Source organism: Equus przewalskii, chromosome 10 (genome assembly GCF_037783145.1).
Source record: "Equus przewalskii isolate Varuska chromosome 10, EquPr2, whole genome shotgun sequence".
In the NCBI taxonomy this organism is placed as follows: domain Eukaryota; kingdom Metazoa; phylum Chordata; class Mammalia; order Perissodactyla; family Equidae; genus Equus; species Equus przewalskii.
This window is the reverse complement of record NC_091840.1, coordinates 6331371-6353766: the sequence shown is the minus strand read 5'-3', so window position 1 is coordinate 6353766 and position 22396 is coordinate 6331371. Positions and strand designations below refer to the sequence as shown.

The 22396-nt window shown below is 52.0% G+C and overlaps 1 protein-coding gene across 2 annotated transcripts in view; it reads left to right on the top strand.

The window, feature by feature from the left end:
- Positions 1-22396, top strand: part of SAP30BP (SAP30 binding protein) — a 34142-nt gene extending 11746 nt beyond the window's left edge. For both annotated transcript variants that reach the window (XM_008513287.2, XM_008513288.2), the window contains 8 exons: positions 8917-8959; positions 14153-14241; positions 16483-16574; positions 17407-17467; positions 17914-17965; positions 18940-18998; positions 20224-20308; positions 20641-22396. In XM_008513287.2, coding sequence (XP_008511509.1) covers positions 8917-8959; positions 14153-14241; positions 16483-16574; positions 17407-17467; positions 17914-17965; positions 18940-18998; positions 20224-20308; positions 20641-20822 — 663 coding nt within the window. In that variant the 3' untranslated portion in view covers positions 20823-22396. The remainder of the gene's footprint in view (positions 1-8916; positions 8960-14152; positions 14242-16482; positions 16575-17406; positions 17468-17913; positions 17966-18939; positions 18999-20223; positions 20309-20640) is intronic.

Sequence of the window (22396 nt, the reverse complement as noted above, 5' to 3'; positions counted from 1 at the left end):
GTTATAGTAGCAAAATCTGAGTATATTTTTATAATTATTACCAAATAAAATGCTGTGCTGGTAATTTCTTTCCAGTGAGATTTTCTGATGGACGGGAAACGTCTTATTCTTTACATGGGTCAAAAGAAATAGCTCATTCTTTAAAACGTGAGTTCTCCTTAGAAGCCCATATGGCTGTTCATACAGTAAGGGAGGCGGGTTTAGTAGGGTTCAGGATTTGGTAGCATTTCTTCTGTGATCCCTCGGGAAGTCTCTAGGCTAAGGACGGGGTGGTGGCACCCACTGTTTATATGATTAAGTCTTCAGGACCAGCCCTTCCGTTCAGGTCCACTCAGACGTTACTCACTGGGGCACCAGACTCTTGAGCTGTTCCTCCTTATCGTCATAGTTAACAAGTAATAAATCCGGCCGTCTTCCCCTTAAGTTGAGGGTTTAACACCACCTTTGCTCTGTGACCTGCTACGGAGTCATTCCTAGAGAGGTATTTTTCCTCTTTTGTCTTAATGTTGGCTTCCCCAGTGATTGAACCCAGGGCTTCACAGAAACCGTTACTATTTGCAGCCTCCTAGGCGGGAGGGAGGAGGTGAGAAGTTGGGGAGTGGTATTACTAGACTTTGGAGTCAGACAGACTCGGATTTGAATTCCAGCATTGCCGTTTACTAGGCAGGAAGCTGCTTCATTGTAGTTTGCCTCAATTTACTCGTCTGTAAAGTGGAAATAATACCTGTCTCACGGGGTTATGTGAGACTTGAATAATGTATGTTAGCTTTTGTGAGTCCTGTTTAGTGTGTGGGAGGGAGACTGCATGCTTGCTCCTTGCGTCTTGGTTTTGTTTCCTGCCTGCCCCCATGTTTTGCCTCCTATACCCCATGGTCCTTTGAGTGCTGATTAGAAAAAGAATTACAGCATGACTCACCTAGGACCGGAGAAGGAAATGGCCCTTGACCATTGCTGATTTGTGAGCCATCCACTCTTAACTTCTTGCTGTCGATTGTAGTGAGGCCTTTGAACTGTTGAGAATGCCCAAGCCTATTTAACATTTGGCATTTCCTTGCTCTCACCACGATGAATGGCCAAATGGCCTTCTTTATGCCTTGTTTTTGACAGGGCTAGGGTTGCCCTTGCAGAAGTGAGAGACAGGGAATTTCTATGCTGAGGAGAACCCACCCACTCCAGGCTGGGGTCTGTGGGTCTGTCTGGGTGCAGCAGACAGGACAGAGACAGAGGGCAGGCTGTGGAAGTAGCTCTTTTGTTGTCCAGATGAAAGAAATCCAAGGTAGGTCCTTTGTCTTGCCACCTTCCAAAGAGGGCCTGGCTACAGCTCAAGCTGAACACCGCTTGTAGAAACGTTGTAATTGCTGGAAGTTGTGAGCTCACGCAGAGGGCAAGAACAACCATTGTTCTCCCTCTGAGCCCCCTTCTTGGCTCCACTGCGCTGCCAGGGGGGCTTCTTGACTGCACTTGCTCCCGGTCAACTGAAGCTCAGACTGCCAGAAGCCCCACCCGACTCCTGCGTGGTTCTGCAGCCAAGAAGGAGCCACTGCATGCCCCATCCACCCGCCCGTCAGCCGTGCAAGCCCCAACATACTTCCTTCCCTTTGGGCCTAGATGCCACAGATTACTAACCAAGGTGTGGCGGGGTGCCTCCCTCCCCTTTGGGATTTATCTTTTTGAAATTATATGATGCAGAAAGCAAGCTGCCTGTCCTTAGGGATCCAGCACTCCCTACCTTCGTTCTGTGTCTTAATCCATGACCCTTGAAACGCTGCTGTGCAATTTCTGGGTTCAGTAAGATTTTGCTTATTTGTATTCCTAACTTTGGTAAATTTTGCTCATTGTATTCCTTAGGTAAATTTTTCCTAAGCAGTACCTTAAAGATACTGACCTTCCTTCTGGCCCTGTAGATAATTAATTCCTCTTCCTACCAGTATGTAGGTGACCACCAGTTTGCATTTCCACGCTGTTGGCTTTCTGGTGTCTTAGTTATATTTGCCCCAATGTTAACCTAACACGTCAGCTTGGCAGCTGACCTCTCAGGATAATCCTTTTGTAATTTAATGGCCATGTACAGTTGTGTGTCTCAAAGACTTCACTTTGCTGTCCTCGACCTCACAAAGCTGTCCCCTTTGTCCTTGTCTGGTTCCAAGCCCCTTCCCCCTCCAAAAAAATAACAACTTGAAGCATAGAAACACTGTTTTGTGGAAAACACAGCCACCCATCACCCCAGGGGTGAGAGAGAAAGAGGAGTGGAAATGCCTTCTCTGAACATCTTCTACAACTTTTAAGAAACTCAAAATCTTGGGGCCGGCCCCGTGGCCGAGCGGTTAAGTTTGTGCACTCTGCTTCGGCGGCCCAGGGTTTCACTGGTTTGGATCCTGGGCGCAGAGCTAGCACTGCTCGTCAGGCCACTCTTGAGGCAGCATGCCACATGCCACAACTAGAAGGACCCATAACTAAAATATACAACTGTTTGCTGGGGGGCTTTGGGAAGAAGGAGGAAAAAACAAAAAACAAAAAACCCTCATAATCTTACAGTGTCTTGAATCAAATCTGAGATTACTCTTGGAATAATCAGATACTAAAGTCTCCCCTTTGGACATGGCTCTTGGCCAGAGTTTTGTGTTTACATTGAAGTCTGGTTGGTTCCATGTGACAGCATCAGCGCCATGCTGAGCAATGTCAGCTTTGTTGTAGCCAGATTTTTTAGACAGAGAAAGGCTGTTTCCTGTCCCCTTCCCTGCCTTTGCCTCGGTCTGTAAGGCCAGTTGTAGAGATGGCTTAATTTGTCTTGGCCGATGCCCCGGTTTAACCCTGTCCCGTAGCAACCTTCTCTGCTCAGGGAGTGAGCCTTCCCGTCAGTGAGCTGGGAGTGAATGTGAGTCCATTGCATCCAAAGTGGGCCCCCCAACTTCCGCCCATTTTTCTGATAAGTTGAGTGTTTCCATCCCCAGGCAGGCAGTGTGCGGTGGCCGTGGCCCAATCCTTGCCAACAGGATACAACTGAAGGAAGTGTGCTGGTGATGGCCTTTCTCCAGGGCTCTCCTGTGCATGTGGGCAAAACAACCTGCACTGGGTGTCTGTGCCGTGGGGGCTGTCCCGGCGCAGCCCTGAGTTCACTGACTTCCAGTGAGCCGTGGGATTACTGACAGCTCTCAATCTGCGCCCCCAACCACGTCTGTCAAACCACAATAATTTTATTCTGGAGCTTGGAGATATTTTGACAGAAGTTCCAGAATTGCTGCTTTCTTGGCAACCGGAAAGACTCACACATGCACCTCAGAAAACCTTGTTTTGACTATCATTTCGATGCCTTCGGGGGGGGTGGCTTCCTGGGCATCCCAGGTGCTTCTGAAGCAGCACTGTTGTCTGCCCACAACTTCACGGGGCTGTTGTGAGAATTAAGTGATGTCCTTTGTTGAAGTGCTTAGCATAGGCCCTACGGTTCTCCCCTCGAGAGAGTTTTGTTCATGTCCTATCCCCGGGGTTTGGCCCATTGCCTGGTACCTAATAAATGCTCAATAGGCTATTTGTGGAATAAATAAGTTATTAACTATATAGTAATTCTGTGTTTTTGTTTTAGGATTAGGAGCAGCAAGCTGGATTGAAGGTTTTTTTAATTCAGTATTGGTTCCCCCACCCCGTTCTTCCTTCTACCTATCCTGTCTCCGCCTTTTCTTGCAAGTCTGCCCCCTTTATTCGTTCCTCTGCTGCCTCCCTTTCTGACATCCAGACCACGCGTTGAAACTAACTGTGGGCTTGCACAGGTTTGGAGTCCGGGGGTTAAAGCGGTGCAGGTGAAGGTGCCTATAAAAGCCTCAGCTGGACGCAAGACAAACTGCCCACCGGCCCGTTAGAAAGGAGAGTGTGTGAGTGTGTGTGTGTTTTGCATCAGTGTTTGAGCACCTGTTGTGGGCAGGGCACTGACTGTTGCAGGTGCTGGGAACACGGTGGTAAATCAGACCGTTAGAGCACAGAGTAGGGCAGGTGTCCCCATTGGACAGGTGGGGATGGGGTGGAGGAAGCCTTCTGTGTACCGAGGTCTGAAGTCTGAACATCTCAATGGGGCTTACTAGGCAAGAGTGGGGAGGCGGGCGTTCCAGGGAGCGGGCTTTGCCAGGGCCCTGCTGGCGGGGAGGAGGAGGCTGAAATGGTCGGCAGGGAGTCCCCCTGGGGCCTCAGGCCACAGTGAGGATTCATTTTTAAGCAGGTACTCTGCTCATTAAGTGACAGATCATGAGGACTTTATGACTGCTTGGCAGTCCCAGGTCTGAGAGAATATACGGTTTGGAAGGCATTGTTTTACTAATCCGCCTCCCGAGCCACCACCTACTTTTAAGATACAGGATTACATCATCCAACAGAAAATATACAGTCTGTAGCATTCTTCCCCCAGCTGTGGGGGGGAGGCTGCCCTTTTCCCTCTGTTCAGAGTGCTTTCTCTGTGCCTAATACTCCCACAGTTGGGAGCAACGTTTCGCTTTGGCAGAATCCAGCTTCTGGAGGCTGCGTTGCCTTGTCTCAAGTTGGATGCTGGACCTTTGAGTGTGCTCTGTAGGGCTGGTTCCAGGAAGGGTTGATGAAGCATTGTTGGCTGTAAATAAACTTCCATTCTCTCTACCAGAACCTGGTACTTCTCTGCTGAGTAAATCCTCCCAGCTCAAATGGCAGCTTTTCCCGCTTCATGGAGCCATATTGTTTTTACTTCCTTCCTCTGCTCCAGTCATAGTTTCATCGGTGGCTGGACTTTTGTATTCTCTGCAGGGGGAGTCACATTCTAGGTTCTGTAATTCCTGAGAACAAGGCCCCTGCCGTGACTGGCATTCTTACAAGTCTCAGACACAATTGATTAAGAAACCAAAATTGGCAGGTTCGGATCACTGTTCTCTGGGGACGTCCCCCAGCCTGCTGCGCCACCTCATGCCCTGTTTGGTGGGACCTTCGTCTCTGGTGAGGCTGGGAGGCTGGAAGGATGCAGACAGTCAGAAGAGGAGGCCTTGCCTCAGAGTTTGGTTTCTTTGACCAGCTCAGAGCTCTCTTTCTCCCTTTCTTGTCTTCTCACTTGGCTTCTTAGGAAGCTGTGGATTTTGTTTTCTTTTGTATCTTAACTGGACTTGAACTAGAGAGCCTACTAGGTTTTCCTGGCCCTTTCTCCTAGGAGCTGCTAGGTGAGATGCTCTCCTCAGTTGGATGCTTTGTTTTCACCTTCCTAAAGAGCTGGGTGAAAACCCATCTGCCTGCCACGTCTGAGGGGCGTGTGCTCTCACATCCAGGTCTGTCCAGGTCTCCGGGCTGTGGGCATCATGCCTCCTGGCTGACGCAGACAACTGTCTGGTAAACAGACCTCCAGGCTGAGTTCATTACTTTGACCAACTGGGAATAGCCACCTGGAAGCCAGAGGGATGGGTTCATACAAGTCAAGACAGCTGTCCCCTTTGCATTCCAAAACACTGCTTTGCGGGAAGAAAAGGAACAGTGGGTTCTTGCTGCTTTTTACTTGTGTCCTTCTAACTGCTCTCTTCCTGCTTCTTGAAGGGCACAGCAAGAATCTCTCCCTATTGCAGGTTTTGTAAAACCGGTTTCTTGAACTACTGGCAGTTTAGTAATGTGAACCTTCTTTCTATCTCCTTAGCTCCATCATTTTAAATACTTCTTCGGATGTTTTTTCTGACATTGTGGCTGGCTTCCAAGATAACTATCATGGGTGCTCAGTTAATTTTTGTACTGAATTCCTGGTATCTGAGGCATAACTCGTAGGAGGATGTCTCTCTAGGTATTCATCTTGAGTGTGGGCCTCCTCCCCCAGTCCTGTCTTCCTCTGAGGCTGCTGTCATTGGATGAGACTTGCCTCAGTGGGCAGTTGAGTGTCAATGGTTCTAAAAAGCGTCTTTAGGGTATTTGACACCCCTCCTGAGTGGTCTCTCCAGACACCCTGCTCCCCTCCCTAGCACAGCTTTCTTCAGCAGTGCTTGAAGTCCTGGACCCAGCTCCATTTGAAGACGTGATGCTGTGGCTCCAGGCCCTTCATTGTGGGGTATAATCAAGCTCTCCTCCGTGCTCAGGCAGGGTGTAGGGTTAAGCTGCTTTAGGATCCCAAGGAACTTGGTTGTTGGCTTTCTTCTTCAGGGTCACTTTGATACAGTGACACATGCCCAGGAGCTTAGCTCAGCTCACAGCCCAGCCTGTTCGTGTCAGAGGGCAGAAGAATTACATTCTAAAACATAACAAGGTGTGGCCACCAGGAGGCACAGATTCCCATTGTTTGATTCTCCAGGGCCTTGGAAGTCCCACGGGTGCCTGTGACACAAATGGGGAATCTGAGCAAGCACAGATTCCAAAGTCTTTCCAGGAAACCTTTATGCAGAATTGTATGGCTTCCAGTTTGTGGAGGCTCATTTATGCATTTGGCATATAGGATTCTCTTAAGGCAGGAGAATCTTCTCGCGCTTGGAGTTGGGTCCACATTCCCTTGGTTGGCACTTTGCTCGGAGGAACCGTGGAGCTGGATTCCACTGCTCCACTGAAGTTGGGGTGGGACTTGTTCCTGGGGATGTTGGGTTTGGGATTGAGTAAGAGTCCGTGGCTCCACGGATCTCAGGGTGCACACTGGGCACGCCCCACCATTTTGTGTGTGTGTGTGTGTGTGTGTGTTTGCACGCATGTGCACATGGCATGAAGATGGGAAAGCAAAGAGTATACTTGTGGGCAAGTTGAAACCAACTACCAAGTTTATCTTTTTTTTTTTTGTGATCTGTGTAGAAAGATTAATTGTGGTGGAATGAGAAGCCAAGTCAAAAAGGGAAGGACTAAAAGATGGGGGAAAGAAAACTTCCTGTTTGTGATTTTGCCCCATCATCTGTTTTCTCCCAGAGACATGACTGAACAACCTCAGCCAAGCCAGACAAGGACCTTGTGAAATGCAGGAATCCCCAGCCCTCCCCTACCCCCACCCACCCCCATTGCCGGGGTCACAAAAGCTGCCAGAAGCTCCAGGGAGGCTCATGGCCATTTACGTACCCTGGGAGCCCCTGGGTAAACAAGTATTTCCCCCTTTGAAGAGACCTTGCACGTTCCGTGACTAACTTCCTGTGCCTCTGGAATAGACACGGAGAATTCCAACATGGATATCTTGCCTCCTTCCTCAGCTCTGCATTTCAGGGAAAGAGCCCCCAGGGGGCCTTTGAACAGTAAACGGTCAGTCCTCCTCGTGGCCAGCCAACTGGCCAGGGAGGGGAGGGAGGATGTACCCACTGACATTTTCCCACCATTAGCACCCGGAAAGCTGTCCCCTGGAGGGAAATTTAGGGATCTTTCACAGTCCCACATTTTGTTACTGCCACACTTTTTCATATTGGTTCCTCCAGAGTCACTGCTACAAAGGGATTGTTGTGAGGTCCCTGGAGACTGGCACTCTCTATAGAGTAGCTGATTGATGACCAACCTGAATTTGGCGTGGCAATCCTCCAGACGCGCCTCCTCTTTGCCCACCTGATTGGCAGGGGCGGGTGGCTAGAGGAGATGGGTTGCTAAGCAGCCTGACCTGGACGTTATGCCTGTCCAGGTCGAATGAATAGCCGCAGTGTTCAGACGAATGAGGGGGTTTGGGCCTGTCCCAGAATCAGGAGGGACTTTTTGGGGAAGGGGGCTAAGAACTAGCCCCCTGGTCTTAGCATGGAGCCATAGTGTGGGAGAGGGTTTGGTGGCTTTCCAGCACTTTCCTTTCTGAGACATTATCTTGTAACATTTCCTTGTGTAAGTAGAGTGCACAGAGCTCTGTAGCTGTTTCCACGTGCCCGTCTTGTTCCGGAGTTATTACTGTCCTGTCTCTTCCCTCACCAACCAAAGGGCAAGGAAATGAGATTCAACAGCTTCCTGTGAGCACAGCTTCTGCCACTTTGATCAGTAGTGTTTAATGGCATTTGAGACCCCTGATCTAACTGTGAGGGGCTGAGTTTCCCCAGAATTGGGGGAAAAAAGTCTCTTCTTGCCATTGTACATTTGAGGTGATGGCGGCGCGGGAAGGCCTGTCTCCCCGCCGTGCCCGGCTTGTGACAGGGCTGGGCCGTGGTCCTCTACAGCTTGACTTGGTCTAGGTGAAGCATCTACTTTGGGCCGCGGAATACAGAGCAAGTCCAGAAAAGCGTCTGTAAGAAGCCTTTCCTCTTAGGTTTCTGCACGTAGCCAGAGCTGAAGGACGTGTGGACGTGGGTGTTACGGGGCAGTAGTTTGCATTAAGGATCAGAGAAGGCTTTTCTGTGGAGAGAATATAAAGCCAGTGTAAAGAGAGCTAAGAGGTGAGCCAAGGAGAGCCAGAGAGAAGCTGCCTCCGGGCCAGGGCCTTTCTGGGGCTTGGTTCGGTCACTTACTAAAGGCCTGCTACGTGCCTGCTCCAGAGTTCCATCGGCTACCCCCTTCTGATATGATAAAGTCTCCCTTTTTCGCTTAAACTAAAAGCAAGAAAAATCACTTGGGAGCAGACAACCTTTTGTGTTTTCATCTTGAGATTCTCGTGTTATAAAGCAGCCACCTCTTGCTTCCTCAGTCCCAGGCGGGGGTGGCAGAGTTCCCAGGTGGCTGGCCAGGCCCCAGGGGAGAGCGGCGGGCAGGATCCAGGTGTGCAGGTGACGGATGGCTGGCCTTTGCTCTCCTCAGCGTTGCTGGGTGTTGGTCCCTGCTGGAGGCCTTGGAGGAGAGACTGAAGTGGGCGTCTGGAGCATCCTGGCTGCTCTGATGAAGGAAGAAGGGGGGTTAGAGGTTCAGGGGTCCCAGAAGGCCCCCCAAGCAGCGGCTCACTCTAGGGCTCCGTGTGGTGCTTTCACCTTTTCTCTCCCTTAAAAATCCTGAGTGGTCTCAGTGAAGAGAGTAACTATAGTCAGGAGCCCCGGCTCACCTCCTGGTATTTCTGTTTCTCTTTTGCAGGATAATCCAGAAGTAGAAAAGCGAGACCCCCAGGAATTGGTCGGTAAGTACCCCAGGGGGCCTATTTCTGAGCCTTGCCCAGAACAAACTGGCTTCCGGCCATGCAGGCTGCTGGGGCTTCTCCCTGCTTCGGCCAAGTCAGCTGCTCTGCTGTGAGCCTTGTCTCTTCATACTCTCCCAGGGCCTTTGGCATTTCCTAAGATGGCTGGGTAAGACACCCGGGGAACAATTCTCCTTTGAAAAGCATGTTCGTGCTGCGGTTCATTGGGCTCTGGTCAGTTGCCAGTGTTGTCAAGAGGGATTCAGGGCCACCTTCAGCTGAGACCTCGTTCCTCGTGTGCCCTGAGCTCATCCTCTGTCCTTATACCCCTTCCTCCCCTCCCTGCTGGCAAATTCACCTGCTCAAGGAACAAACATGTGGCCTCTGCTGGCACTTTGCTCTGTCCCCAGGAGGGAACATGCCTTATGTAGCCCCTGGAGTCTGGGACCTTTTGTGACTTGGAAGGACAGGGCGGTTATGTTTCTGTAAAACAGCACACATGTCAGCCCAGTCCTGTGTTAGCCCAGCCTCTTAGAAGTCCTTTAGAAAGTCCCTCAGCAACTTCAGGTTGGCCATGGACTTTGTAACAGCTCTCCCAAAGCCTGGCCAAACCTCACGCGGGGTTGACCTTCCCTCTCTGTGGCAACTGTGACTCTCTCCCAGCCTGCCGCATTGATCTTCACAAGCTCGCTTTCTGCTTTGCAGGCAGCCTCAGAGCCTGCCCTTGCGCTTGCGAATGGAGCCCCTGCAGCTCTCTTACTCTGGCCCTGGGGAGCCCAGGACTCAGCCTGGAAATGCAGCTTCCTGCAGCCCCTCCAACCCGTCCTTTTTCTGGACAAGATCCTTTCCCTGGGGATGGGAAGTGGGGACCCATCCTGGATTTCCTAAGTAAAAGAAGTGAAAACTGTGGTATTTGCCATCTGAGGAAGGATTGGGTAGGAACGTGACCGTTCAGCAGCCCAGACCCTCAGCAGGATTCTGCTTATCCCTGAGTTTCCTGATGAATGGAGTGTTCACCTTTCAAATCCTATAAAAACCAGAATTTTCCCAAAACCTTAGCATTTGCTCTTTAGAAAATGGTGCTGTAAGAGCACACCTGTTGGCTTTGTGGGTGGAGGAAGCAGAGCACGCCCTTGCCAGGAAGCCTGTGGCCGCCTCTGAGTAGGCGATCCATGGGCCAGGTGTGGACTCAAGCCTTGGCGCCCCCCCTGCTCCACCACTCCCATCTCTGCTGTTCATTACCAAGAAACTGGGGGTGGGGGTGGGGTCAGAGAGCAGCCTAGGAGCCGCATGCAGCAGTGCCCTCCACTCTTAGAGCACTGCTCAGCAGCGGGGCATGTGTGTGTGTGGGCGTCAGCCTTTGCAGTCTGGACTTCCGCAACCAGCGTTTACCTTTTCTCTCTTCACCACTTTTGAAAACAGCTTTATTGAGGTATAACTTACATAGGGTAAGACTTGCCAATTTTAAGTCTGCCATCTGATGAGTTTTGACAGATATATATAATCGTGTTAACCCCCACCACAGTCATGATACAGAACATTTCCATCGCTCCAAATTGTTCTTTGTACCCCTCCCCTTGCAGACAGTGTCCTCCTTCAGCCTCAGGCAAGCAGTGATCTACTTTCTTCACTATAGTTTTACCTTTTTTAGAGTTTCATGTAAATCAGGATTTCTCAACCTTGGCACTATTGACATTTTGGGCTGGATAATTCTTTGTTGTGGCGGTCTGGCCTGTGCGTTGTACAGTGTTTTTAGCAGCATCCTTGGTCTCTGCTCACCAGATGCCAATAGTGTTCTCCCCCGCCCACGCCCCCACCCCCCCGGACTGCCACATTTGATGAGGAAAAATGTTTCTAGACATTGCCAGTGTCCCTTTGGCGGGGGCGCAAAATTGACCCCAGTTGAGAACCACTGATACAAATGGAATCATAGTCTTTTGTTGTTGTTGTTTTGGTCTGGCTTCTTTCGTTTACAGTGATATTTTTGAGATCCATCCACGGTGTTACGCATATCCACAGTTTCTTCTTTTGATTGCTAAGTGTTATTTCACTGTAGGATCACACTGCAGTTTCTTTCTCCATTCCCCCATGGAGGACACAGGTAGATCTCTCAGCCGCAGTCTTCATGACTCTTACCATTTCTCACTGAGGAGGTAGTAGTTTAGCTGTACAGAGTGGCTTCCACTCACGGGGCTGTGGTTGTCAGCCCCTCTGCCTAAACTCGGCTCCTTTTGTTAATCTCTCTGGATGTGGCACTCTCAGGTTGCTCCCCTGGTGTGGGAGGCATTTTCATATGTGTAGACAGCCCCAGGCTTAATGGAGCAAAAGAAAGCAGAGAGCTGACTCAGAGATCTCTGCAGTGCTGTAGCTGCTTGACGGAGCTGAGCCTACACTCCTTGTCCGTCCCCTCCGGGTGCCCCACCAAAGCCCCACAGATGTGCTTGGAACTGTGGCTCTGGGTGGTAATCCAGTTGGGTTGTCCACGTCTCTAGTGAGCTAGAGACACTCCACTGCCTCCTGCTTACAACTCCACAGTACCCCCCGGCATTCCTTCACTCCCCCCATTACAAAGCCCAGCTGACTAGCTGTTGCGGCTCAGATTCGTGCCTGGCAGCTATGGATACCATCGGTTTTCTGACTCGGGCGTGCACAAGGGGTGAGTCACCCAACAGCAGGTTTCTCAGATCCTGAGTGTGGCTGCCCTCCTAGAACGCTCTCAGCAGGCCCAGGAGCAGCCACAGACACAGGCTGCCCCCAAGTGCCTAGACACACTTCTCGATGTATTTCCTGGGAAAATGGTTTGAGGCTCTGTGGCTGCTCAAATAGATCGCAGTCTTCTTTAGAGTCGTCCTGGGACTTAGGAAAGAGAGAACCACTGAAAGATTGCTCACGAAGTCTGTGAGATACACTGTTCTCTCGTTTCCTGAATGTGTCCCTTCATTTGCCAGTTGCTTCTTAGGAATTCTCTTGTTCCTAGCCTGGGAGCTCAGGAGGGGCTCTCCCTCCCCCTGTCGTATTATATACCATTTGAGCCCCAGTGTGGTTGGGTTGCTATGGCAACAGTGTCACACCCTGTTTTTCCAAAAGGCTTTCCTGGCAAACGCCAAAGGGCATTCTTTGTCTCTCTGTCACGTGCACACATACACTCTCCACCCCAGGGAAGAGCTTAACCCTCCTTGCTGTGTACCCAAAGCTTACCCAGGCCCTCTTCCTTTTGTTGCTGATGCTCATAAAATACGAGGACCGTCTCATCCCAGCTAATTCCACTCTCAGCTGGCCTCTGTAGCCTGCTTGAGCCTTGGGCTTAGAACTCCTGCCACTCCCAGAGCTAAGAGGAAGGAGGAAGTCAGGACGAGACTTGAACTCCAGCCAGATCTGGGTGTCACTCTTGCCTCAGGAGTCAGGAGACAGAAGGTGCTGGAAAAAGAGAAGCATGTAGCCCAGGGTGGAAACTGCCCCTGGGCTGCACTGGGGTCTCAGGTCCACAGCAGGGTATGTCACGAGTCTTGGTCCTCTTGCCCTCACCCAAAATGGCAGGTCTAGTGCTCTGTTCTTGGGGTGTGTCCAGTGAAAATCCACTGACGACAGTGAGAATTGGCACATGGAGCCCTGTTATGAGACTGCTGCAGGCTTGGGCCCCAGCCTCAGTGTTTGCAGTCTGTGCGGGCTCGTATGGCAGCAGCTGAGACTGGCGAAGCCCGGAGCTGTATCCTCAGCCCTGCTCAGCGCTGAGTTCTGTACAGTAACAGTGAAGCTCTTAAGAGGAGATCAAAGCACCTTATGTGCTAAGGAAATAATTAACCCAGCCTTGGGAGTGGAGAAGGGGAGGGCAGTGCTAGGCCATCCCCAGGCAGGGCAGCCACTCTGGGCTAAGCCATAGTCTCACCCGGGGCCTGGCACACAGTGGGCACCCAGCAAGTACTTGCTGGGTGTTATTAGTGCTGGTTTCTTCATTCTTCCCCTTCATCCTGCCCCACCCCACTCCGCCTGCTATTTGCTCATTGTATGGTCCTTTTCATGAGAGAATGTTTTAAAGAGCACAGACAGAATCTTGCAACAAACGGTGCATTGTCTGAGTGATCCAGAGCGACTCTGCAGTCGCCAGGGTGGCCCAAGACTGCTGGGAAGGGAGTGGAGAAAGAGAGAGAGAACTTGGGTGGGCAGATCTCCGAGGGAGTTGTGGTTCTTCACATCAGAATCAGGCCTTTTGTTCCCAAGAGTGAGATGGACCCAGGAGGGTTGATTGGTTTATTTTTTAAAAACTCTAAGCTAATAACTAGCAGGTTATTTTTCAAATGTCATTTACAGTATGCACATGGCAGTTTTGAAGGCTTTGAGTCTGAAAGCCTAGGGACCCCTGAACCTGGCTTCTCTCCTTTCGGTTGAATAGCGTGAGGCAAGAAGGATGGCAGTGAGCAACTCTGAGTCTCCAGAATCCTGGAGGGTGTTTTAGGGACACAGCCAGTGGGGGACTGGAGCTGCTCGCACTGTGAGCCAGCGGTGCGCGTCTCTTCCCAGCCCTGGCTGCAGCACCTTCACGTTGGTAGCTTGAAATTGGCCATCACAGGAATTTGCACCACCGAAGCTGGCAGATGCTGCAGATCATGGCTCTTCCCCACCCCACCTCCGACTGCCAGCTGTTTACTAAACAGTTCCCGGCACGCCCCTGGACATCCCCTTTCTTAAGAGTTAACTGTTGTGACGTGGTAGCACGCATTCATTACGCTTGTACCCTCTGCCTGAACTTTTCACTCCAGTTGACACATGCTGACTCCTTCTGGTCATTTGATCTCCACTCAAATAACACCCTCTCGGAGATGCCGCTCTGAACACCCTGTTTTACTCTTTCATAGCATTTACCCTCCCTCCCTGAAAACATTGTGTGTGCTTTCTTTTTTTTTTCTTTTAATGATTTTCTTTGTCTCCCATTCTTTTTTTTCTTCTTCTTCTTCTTTTTTTTTTTTTTTTTGCTGAGGAGGATTCACCCTGAGCTAACATTTGTTGCCAATCTTCCTCTATTTGGTATATGTGCTGCTTTCATAGCGTGGCCACTGATAGACAAGTGGTATAGTTCCGGGCCGCCAAAGCAGAGCACGCCACACTTACCACTAGGCCACCGGGACTGGCCCTGTCTCCCATTCTAACACCCTGCGCGCACGCACACACACAGAATTTTTCTTTCTGTTCTCTCAACAGCCTCCTTTTCTGAAAGAGTCCGGAACATGTCGCCTGATGAAATCAAGATTCCGCCTGAACCCCCTGGCAGATGTTCAAATCACCTACAAGTAAGCACAGAGCTCAGCTGCTGAGGCACATGTAGATGAGGCGGCCTGGGTCAGGTGTCTGGTTTGGTCTGACTTTAAGAGGCTTCCGTGAAAGAAACAGCCCAGGTGGGAAGGAGCCTGCAGCCCTGGTTACCTCCCTTAGCTCACTCTCAGGAGTCGAGTCTGTACTTACTGCGCCCTCTGCCACACCACCTGTTGCTGCTGTAGCTAGGACCTGCTAGATTGCCATCAGTCAGGCCCTAAGCCTAGCCAGAGAAAATAACATACCTTTTCTTGCAACCCAGCTGAGCCAATCGGAACATTTCAGAAGGAACTTTGCTTAGAAACTGAGGGACCATCAGACTGTAAGATAAACAAATTATGGAAATGTAAAAACACAGGCATTTATATGCATAAAATTCCTATCCTCCTATTCCTAGAATGCCAGTTAACCAGCTTCGTTTCTTGCCTGACAAAACTCATACAGACCTGACCTGAGGTTTTCAAATCCCAAGGAGATTTGCATTTAGTGCAGTTACTCCCTTGGGAGCAGAACCTTGAGGGACAGCTGTGGTTTGCGCCTCCTTTTCAATCTCGGTGATTGTTTCTCCTTGTCCCTCTGGGTTTCCCTGTGAGTGGGACCTTGTGACAAACAATAGGGCAGACACCAAAGGCTGCCCACTAGTGGTACCCAGTCCACCTGCTCTACGTTTGATCCTGTAGCTTTCACTGGTGCCTCTGGCTACACCGCAAGTCCCTGGCACCACCCTAACGGATGGATGACTAATGGGACCTGGGGCTGCGGAATGCAGCGGGCTGGGGTGGGGCCGGAGTCGGGACTAGGGGCACAGCGCATCTTTCCCGGAAGTCTCCCTTTGCTGAGTCGTCTACCCCCACCAACTCCCAGCATAGCGTCACCTCCACCCCAAGCAACAAGCCACAGCTTGTAAGGACAGTCCAGCAATCTACCAGGTAGACGCAACCAGCTGGCTCGGCCTTCAAGTTCAGATTTCTCCTTTTTAGATCCTCCTAACAGTAGAAACGATGACACTGAGGAAACATTTTAGTTCCCCTGAGGTGGGAGAACCCATCTGATAGCCTGGGAGACACAGAAAAGTCATCTGTAAGACGTAGGTCCGCCTCGATTGGCGGAGCCTTCCGTGCAAGGCCTCCCTCTCTTACCCTTGGAGAGGTAATGTTGAGGTCTGTCGCTTTTGGCTTCTCTCCTCCCTGGTAAGTGTATTACAAACCCCTCTATGCAACTCAGTGCTTCCTCTGGCCGGTCTCAGCAGAAAGATTCGGCCTTCTGACAGAAGGAGTGGATCACCTCTCCTGATGTTCCCAAAGGGCGTCACACGGGACCTCCCACCCTGCCCACCTCCTCTTGCGGGTGAAGAGTGCCCCAAATGTTTTCCTTCTGGAGAGTGTATGTTTATCTAGTGGGGGAGGCTGCAAAGAGACCTTGACCTGGGCTGGCACAGCCCTCCTGGGTAAGACGGCTCCTCCTCCAAGGTGGCCCTGCTCTGAGACTCAGGTTTCTGGGGCCTCCTGACGCACTGGGTGGTGCTGATGCCATCTGTTGCAGGCATCGTCTTCATGGGCCTTGGGACACCTGTGGCACTGTCCTGGATCCCTGCCAGGTGGTTCTCCTGTTTCCCATCGAAAGCCAGAGCAGGGGCCTGGCATGGGGTGGGGGGTGGGTGTTTGACCCCTGATGGTGCGTCTTGACAGTGGTGGAGCCCAACCATCTGTGAGCCTCCCGACAAAGGACACTCAAGAAAGTTTATGAGACCAAATCCAAAACCTCTGCTCCTGCCTTCCTCCAAGGACGTAGCCTTTGCAGACCTCCCGCTGAGGACTTAACCCCACATTCAAATTGAGAAGCAGTGTTCATTCAGCCCCTGCCTATCAACTCTAATGCCTGAAACTCCTTTTCGGATGATTCAGGAGCTGATTAACCAGCTGGGGATTCGTTCTTTGTCTTCTCCGTGGTTTCTCTGCCTAGACCTTTTTACTACTCTACTAGCCATCCAGAGGCAGTCAAGAGAAAGCAAAACGAAAACACACTAGTCTCAGTTTATCTTACTTGTGCTTGGCACTGGTCAAAGGCTAGGTAGAGGAAGATACTATGGCTGGGGCAGGGCTGCACGTGGCTCTGCGAATCTCCTGTGTCCGTGCGTCCACACAGCAGACATGACCACAGACTGGGGTTGTGAGGGGGTGGGGTGGGGTCACAAGGGCTCTTCTGTTTCTCTTCCATAGGACAAGATCCAGAAGCTTTATGAGCGGAAGATAAAGGAGGGAATGGATATGAACTATATTATCCAAAGGAAGAAAGAGTTTCGGAACCCCAGGTGAGTTTCCTGTGAGCCAGCAGGGTCAGTTGAGTCATTGATGTTGGACTAGGGACCAGGATGCCCCCATGTAAGTGGCAGAGAGAGGCCCAGCTAAGATTCCACCTGAGCCCAAAGGAACCATCACCCAGACTGCGTTAACCTAGCCAGAGGTTTACCGTTTAAGATCCAGGCAGAACACATAAACCAGTATGTAGGGTGCAAGCCGAGAGACCTGGACTGGAATGGGGGAGGCCTGGCTGGGTTCTTGTCCCTACTCTGCTCCTAAAGTATGTGCCCTCACAAGCCCTCAGTTTCCTCGTCTATACAATGAGAGGATTGGACTAGACAATTACTGTGAGTTCTTCCATCTCTAAAAAGTTGATTCTGCATACAGGTGAGAGGTTTTAGGAACCGAGCTATGTCTGGGTCTTACTCTATCCAGTGCCTAAGCAAGTAACACATCTAGGAGAGAGTCTGGTGTGGTGACATCAGGGACCTGCCCTGGCCCTTGCATGGGCCTGAACCACTAGCCCCAAGCCACCCATGCAAACCGAAGGTCAGACGTCCCAGTAAGACCAATAAAACGCAGCCCTCACCTCACTATCATACTTGTCTTGGCCCGTGGCTAAGAGTCTCTCTCTCTGGGAGGGTAGAGGGCCAGAACTGACTTTTAATGTCAGGCCAGTAGACATTTCCCCTCCCATCAGGAAGCTTGCTTCAGACAATTCAGCTGGGTTTGAAGGTTTCGTCTGAACCCAGGAGCGGGATGGTTCTGATCTCTTGAAATCCGGTGCCACTTAGGGCCGTGGGATGAGAGCCTGCTCAGTGCCTTGGGGTATTCTTCTTTCAGCATCTATGAGAAGCTGATCCAGTTCTGTGCAATTGATGAGCTCGGCACAAACTACCCAAAGGTATGTCCCGCATGCAGAGGTGAGGGGTGAGGGAGGATATCGAGGGCCCTGTGCTGGCTCCGCCGGCTTCAGCCTCGAGCCGTGGAAAGGTCTGTGGAGCAGCACTGGTGGTCCCCATCTCTCTTGTTTGCCCTCTGTTGCTCTGAAGTGGTCCAGTAAAGAGATTACAGCACCAGACCTTGCCCCTGGGCCCCTGATCAGTTAGGGACTGAGTGGGGACTTGTGCTGCTATAGAACAGCCCGTGGACGAACACGTCACTGCTGGCATATTCCTAAGAACAAACTGGCCACCCCCTTGGCTGGAGACCAAGGGTAACAGCTGAGCCCCTGTGCCCATGAAGGCACAGGGATCCATGGAAAAACTCAGGGATAAGGGACTTGGGTTTCTAAGTCATTTGTCATCCAATGGCCCTTACTGACTGCAGGCTTAACCTTTTCTTTTTCAGGATATGTTTGACCCCCATGGCTGGTCCGAGGACTCCTACTATGAGGCATTAGGTAGATAGCCATCCATCCATCTGTCCATCCACTTCATCCATCCATCTTTCCATCTGTCCATCCTTCTCACCTCCCATCCAGCTATCTATCCATCTGTCTGACCATCCAGTCAGTCAGTCATCAGGCAACACATATTTCAAGGTCTCCTCTGTGTCAGCCACGTCTCAGGAGCTGGGTGTACAGTCTTGAACGAGACAAACTCCACCTCTAACTTATGAGGCTTATGATCCAGCAAAGAAGGCAGAGGACTGAAGGAGTAATTCCAGCAGTGATGAGTGCTGTGATGATGGGGGTGCAAGCAAGGCCACCTAACCAGGCCGAGGGGATGGGACAGCCTCGCTGAGGACACTGTGTTCGAGCTGAGGTTTGAAGATATAGAGGCTAGCCAAGCAGGTGTAAACAGAGTCCTAGGCAGGGGGGTGGCATGTTCTGAGGTCAGCGAGAGTCCAGCATTTTTTCAAGGGGCCCATTAGGGTGAACTGGGACGAATTTCAAAGTGGCTAAGCCCTGAAAGGACAGGTCTCAAACCAGCAGCCCACAGACCAGATCTGTCCTGGAGATGTTTTGTTTAGCCCACACAAGTTTTGTCTTGCTTTAATTTGAATTGAATGCCAACATTTTACCTAAAAATCTGTAATTCCAGCTTCTCTTGGTCAGTGGGAAGGTATTCCACGCTGGGCCTGCATTCCCACATGGCAACAGTCAGCTGGAGCTCACAGCAGCTGACCCCTCCAGACAGGGGATGCACAGCCCCCACCCCGGACCTGCTTTATGCTGGCCGAGGGCTGGCACTTCATTTCACCCATTTTGAAAGGACGCTGAGCCCATCCACGCCTGGGGGCCACTGTAGTGCGTTGAACAAGAACTCAGGGGAAGCAGGCGAGTGCTGGACTAGGGTCCCGCAGCCTAAAGTGTCGCCTCGTGTGGGAGCTGTTCCAGGGCTGCTTTTGTAAGAGCTTCTCTTGTCGTTGTAGCCAAAGCCCAGAAGATTGAAATGGACAAACTGGAAAAGGCCAAAAAGGAGCGAACCAAAGTAAGTGATGGACAGATGTCCTAGATGAAAAGGGCAGGTGTTTGGAGTGCTTGGGTCCTGCTGGCTAAGCCCAGAGGGCTTCCAGACTGTTCTCCCTCACCTGCCCTCCCCCTCCGCACCCCTCGGGTTCATTGCCTGGTGATGCTCTGAGCATTGCCTTAGACGTGCCTTGTGGACTAACAGGCCTTGCTGGATTCCCAGCCTCTGTAACTTAGCTTGGAGACACTTCCTGGTTGCTTCCATTTGGTTTCTTGGGGCCTGGTAGTTGCTGCATTATACCCTCCCTCCCCTGCCCCTACAGCTGCAGAGCCCTGGTGGCTTTCTCTCTTTGGGGTCATCAGTGTCCTCCCTGGCCTGAATGGAGCTAGTGTTTCCTTCTGAGAGCGCTGTGGTCTGTGCCTTTCTTGGCCTCCAGAGCTGACCTCGGTGGCCTACCTTAGTGCTTCTCTGTAGGTCGCGTGTCTGATGGCCAGGTGACCCCTCTTTTTAGAACCCTGTGCACCACTTCTTCCCAGGCAGTGTGGTCTTGGTCCTTCGAGGAACAGAAATTTTTCTCGGAGACCAAATGACCTCTGGGCGCTGTGCCCTTTATGGCCAGAGTCTCCGAGAGAGAACGCCAAGCCTCAGGATACCAGCTCCTCCCACCTGTGGTTTGACCTGACCCTCCTGCAGCAGCTGTGGCCTCCAGGACGCCCCACTCACCCCCCAGGCAGAGGGGCTGCGGGGCTTGGCAGCCTCCTGGGAGCTGGTGCTAGGGGGTGATAAGGGTTTCTCATTCTTAACCCTTGATTGAATTTCCTTTCTCTCTCTTTCCCTCCCCCTTCCAAACCCCAGGCTTATTGCGGGGACGTGTCTGCAGCGCCTGGGGACCGGAGCTGTCCTTCCCCTGTGCGGGCGGGCACCGCCTCGTCCGGGGTGTGAGGAGGAGGAGGGTCCTGGGCATGTGAGGTGGGGCGGCGGGCAGGGGGCGCCCGGGCGTGTGCAGAAACGTGGTGATGCGGGGAGGGATCCGATGTCTCTTGGGGAAGTTCTCTTCAGAGTAGTGAAAATGCCCTTGAGGCGCCTCTCCGACACCTCTCCCTCCCCCAGACAGTCACAGCAGAGCTCATTCTCAGTGCCGCCTTTGTATGGTGCCAAACTCCTGTCCCCTGGGAGCAGACGGCTGGCCAAAGGATGTGGAGAAACAGTTTGCACAGGTCTTACTTTCTTCTCTCTTCCCCTCCAGATTGAGTTTGTGACGGGCACCAAGAAAGGCACCACAACCAACGCCACAGCCACCACCACCACCACGGCCAGCACAGCTGTTGCAGGTAGAAGGCGGCCTGTCTGCTTCTGCTTCTGGCTACGCCACAGATGGAGAAGGGTCTCCCTGCCTTGTTTTGGGGAACGGACACCCCTGGTCCTGGGGAGCAGGGATCTGGGCCTGAGCCTGGCCTGGCTATGCTTTTTCCTGAGCCCAGGGTTTGGGAGCCAGCTTTGGAGCCTGGTGTAGGGTCCCCTATTTACTGGCTTCCCCTTGGCTTTCTGTGGCTGGGGCCCTGTCAGTTTCTGTTCCCTAAGCTCTGACCACTGGTCTCTTGGAAAAGGGAGTGTTGCTTTTTGATTTGTCTTGGTCCTGACTTTTCTCTTGCCTTATTCCCAGATGCCCAAAAGAGAAAGAGCAAATGGGACTCGGCCATCCCGGTGACAACGATAGCTCAGCCCACCATTCTTACCACCACGGCAACCTTGCCAGCTGTCGTCACAGTGACCACCAGTGCCAGTGGCTCCAAGACCACTGTTATCTCTGCTGTGGGCACCATTGTGAAGAAGGCCAAGCAGTGACCTAAGAGACTGGCTTGGGATGGCTCGGACATTCTCCTTTCCATGGAGGGGAGGAGCCACTCTAAGACTTGACAAGACTGCAGCCCAATGACTGATGCCCACTGGGAGGTGCCACTTTGTGTATTTCAGGACTAGGACCTGCTTTCCAGATGCCACCCTGAAAGGAGCCTCTGTGTGGCCTTCTAGCCAAGAGAAGGACATTGCCACAGAGGAGTGGGGTGCTGTGGACATGTCCACACCCCGCCTGGGATCTGTCGCCCTATTAAAAGCGCCATATTCTTACATCTTGGCATCTCAAATGCTGTGGCCTCTTCTACGGTCCGTTTTCAGGCAAATGTGGAAGCTGAAGTGCCCTCTCCATCTTCTCGTTTGGGATTATTACCTCAGGGTTGATAATGGGGTGGCCAAAGCCTATGGCACTGGTCACAGGGGGTGGCCCAACAAGTTGCCATGGTCACTCCCTGTGTACACCTCTTGGCCTGGGCAGGTGGGAGTCCAGAGAGTGAGTGAGAACCCGGGTTCCCACTGTCTCCTGCCTTGATCCTGAAACCCAGCCAGTTCTCAGACAAGAGCCGAGGCCTCTGCTCCCTTGGAGGCAGTTGAGCCATCCCCAGACCACTTCTTGGACACACTCAGGCTTTTGAAGTCAAGCCAGTTACCAGAAAGGCTGGGGTTGATCCCCAACCCACACAGGGACAGGGAGAGGCATCGGCACCTGGCCAAGGCTGCCACAGGCCTCAGTGCCTGGCGAGCCCGGCCAGCAGGCTCCACACAGTGGGGGAGATGAATCACCTCCTGCCCTGGCTGGGCAGCAGCTTATTGTTGATGGGAAAGCCAGGCTCCTGGGAGGATCCTGCCACCCCACCCTTCCTGTGACTGTTATCTCTGCCCCACAGCAGCCCCTGGGCAGCGCCAGTGGCCACTGGTCTCCTCTTGGGGCCGGAACAGATTTCCCAGCCACCGCTGCCAGCCCTTGAGTCCAGAGGGAACCCATTTGTCTTTCCTGCTCTATGGCTGCTCCGCTCCAGCGGAAGGCTGCGTGTCAGAGAAGGAAGCTGGGCTGTGAAGAGCCGTGTTGCTTTCATGGTGCGGAGGGAGGGTTAGGAAAGTGGTCCTAAAATTGCACCTAATACTGTTGCATGACCAGAGGAGTATGATAAACCTGTCCCTGCCATCCATCCCTCAAATAAAAATCAAGTCACACTTGTCTCCTCCCCCACACACACTGGGGCGCCGGAGGAGGTCGGGTCTCACCCTCCCCTCCTTTGAGGGGACTTTGAAACCCTGGAGAGAGGAGCTGCTGCCCCCTTAGTTCCAAGAGGGTCTCTGAAGGGGCTTCCTGCCCTGCAGCCTCCAGTACAGGCCCCTTTCTTTAGCGGGAGGGCGCTGCGGAGGTTGTGTGGAAGGAGGTGTGGGATAGCGGGAACAGCAGCAAACGGAGACTCAAGCACCTCTGCTCTGGATCCCAGTTTAAAACTAGTTGTGTTTTAGTTGTGTCTGTCTTGGGCCCTTACCTCTGTAAGCCTTCTCTGTCAAATCACAGTAATAAAGCTGCGTAAGTTGGTTGTGAGGAA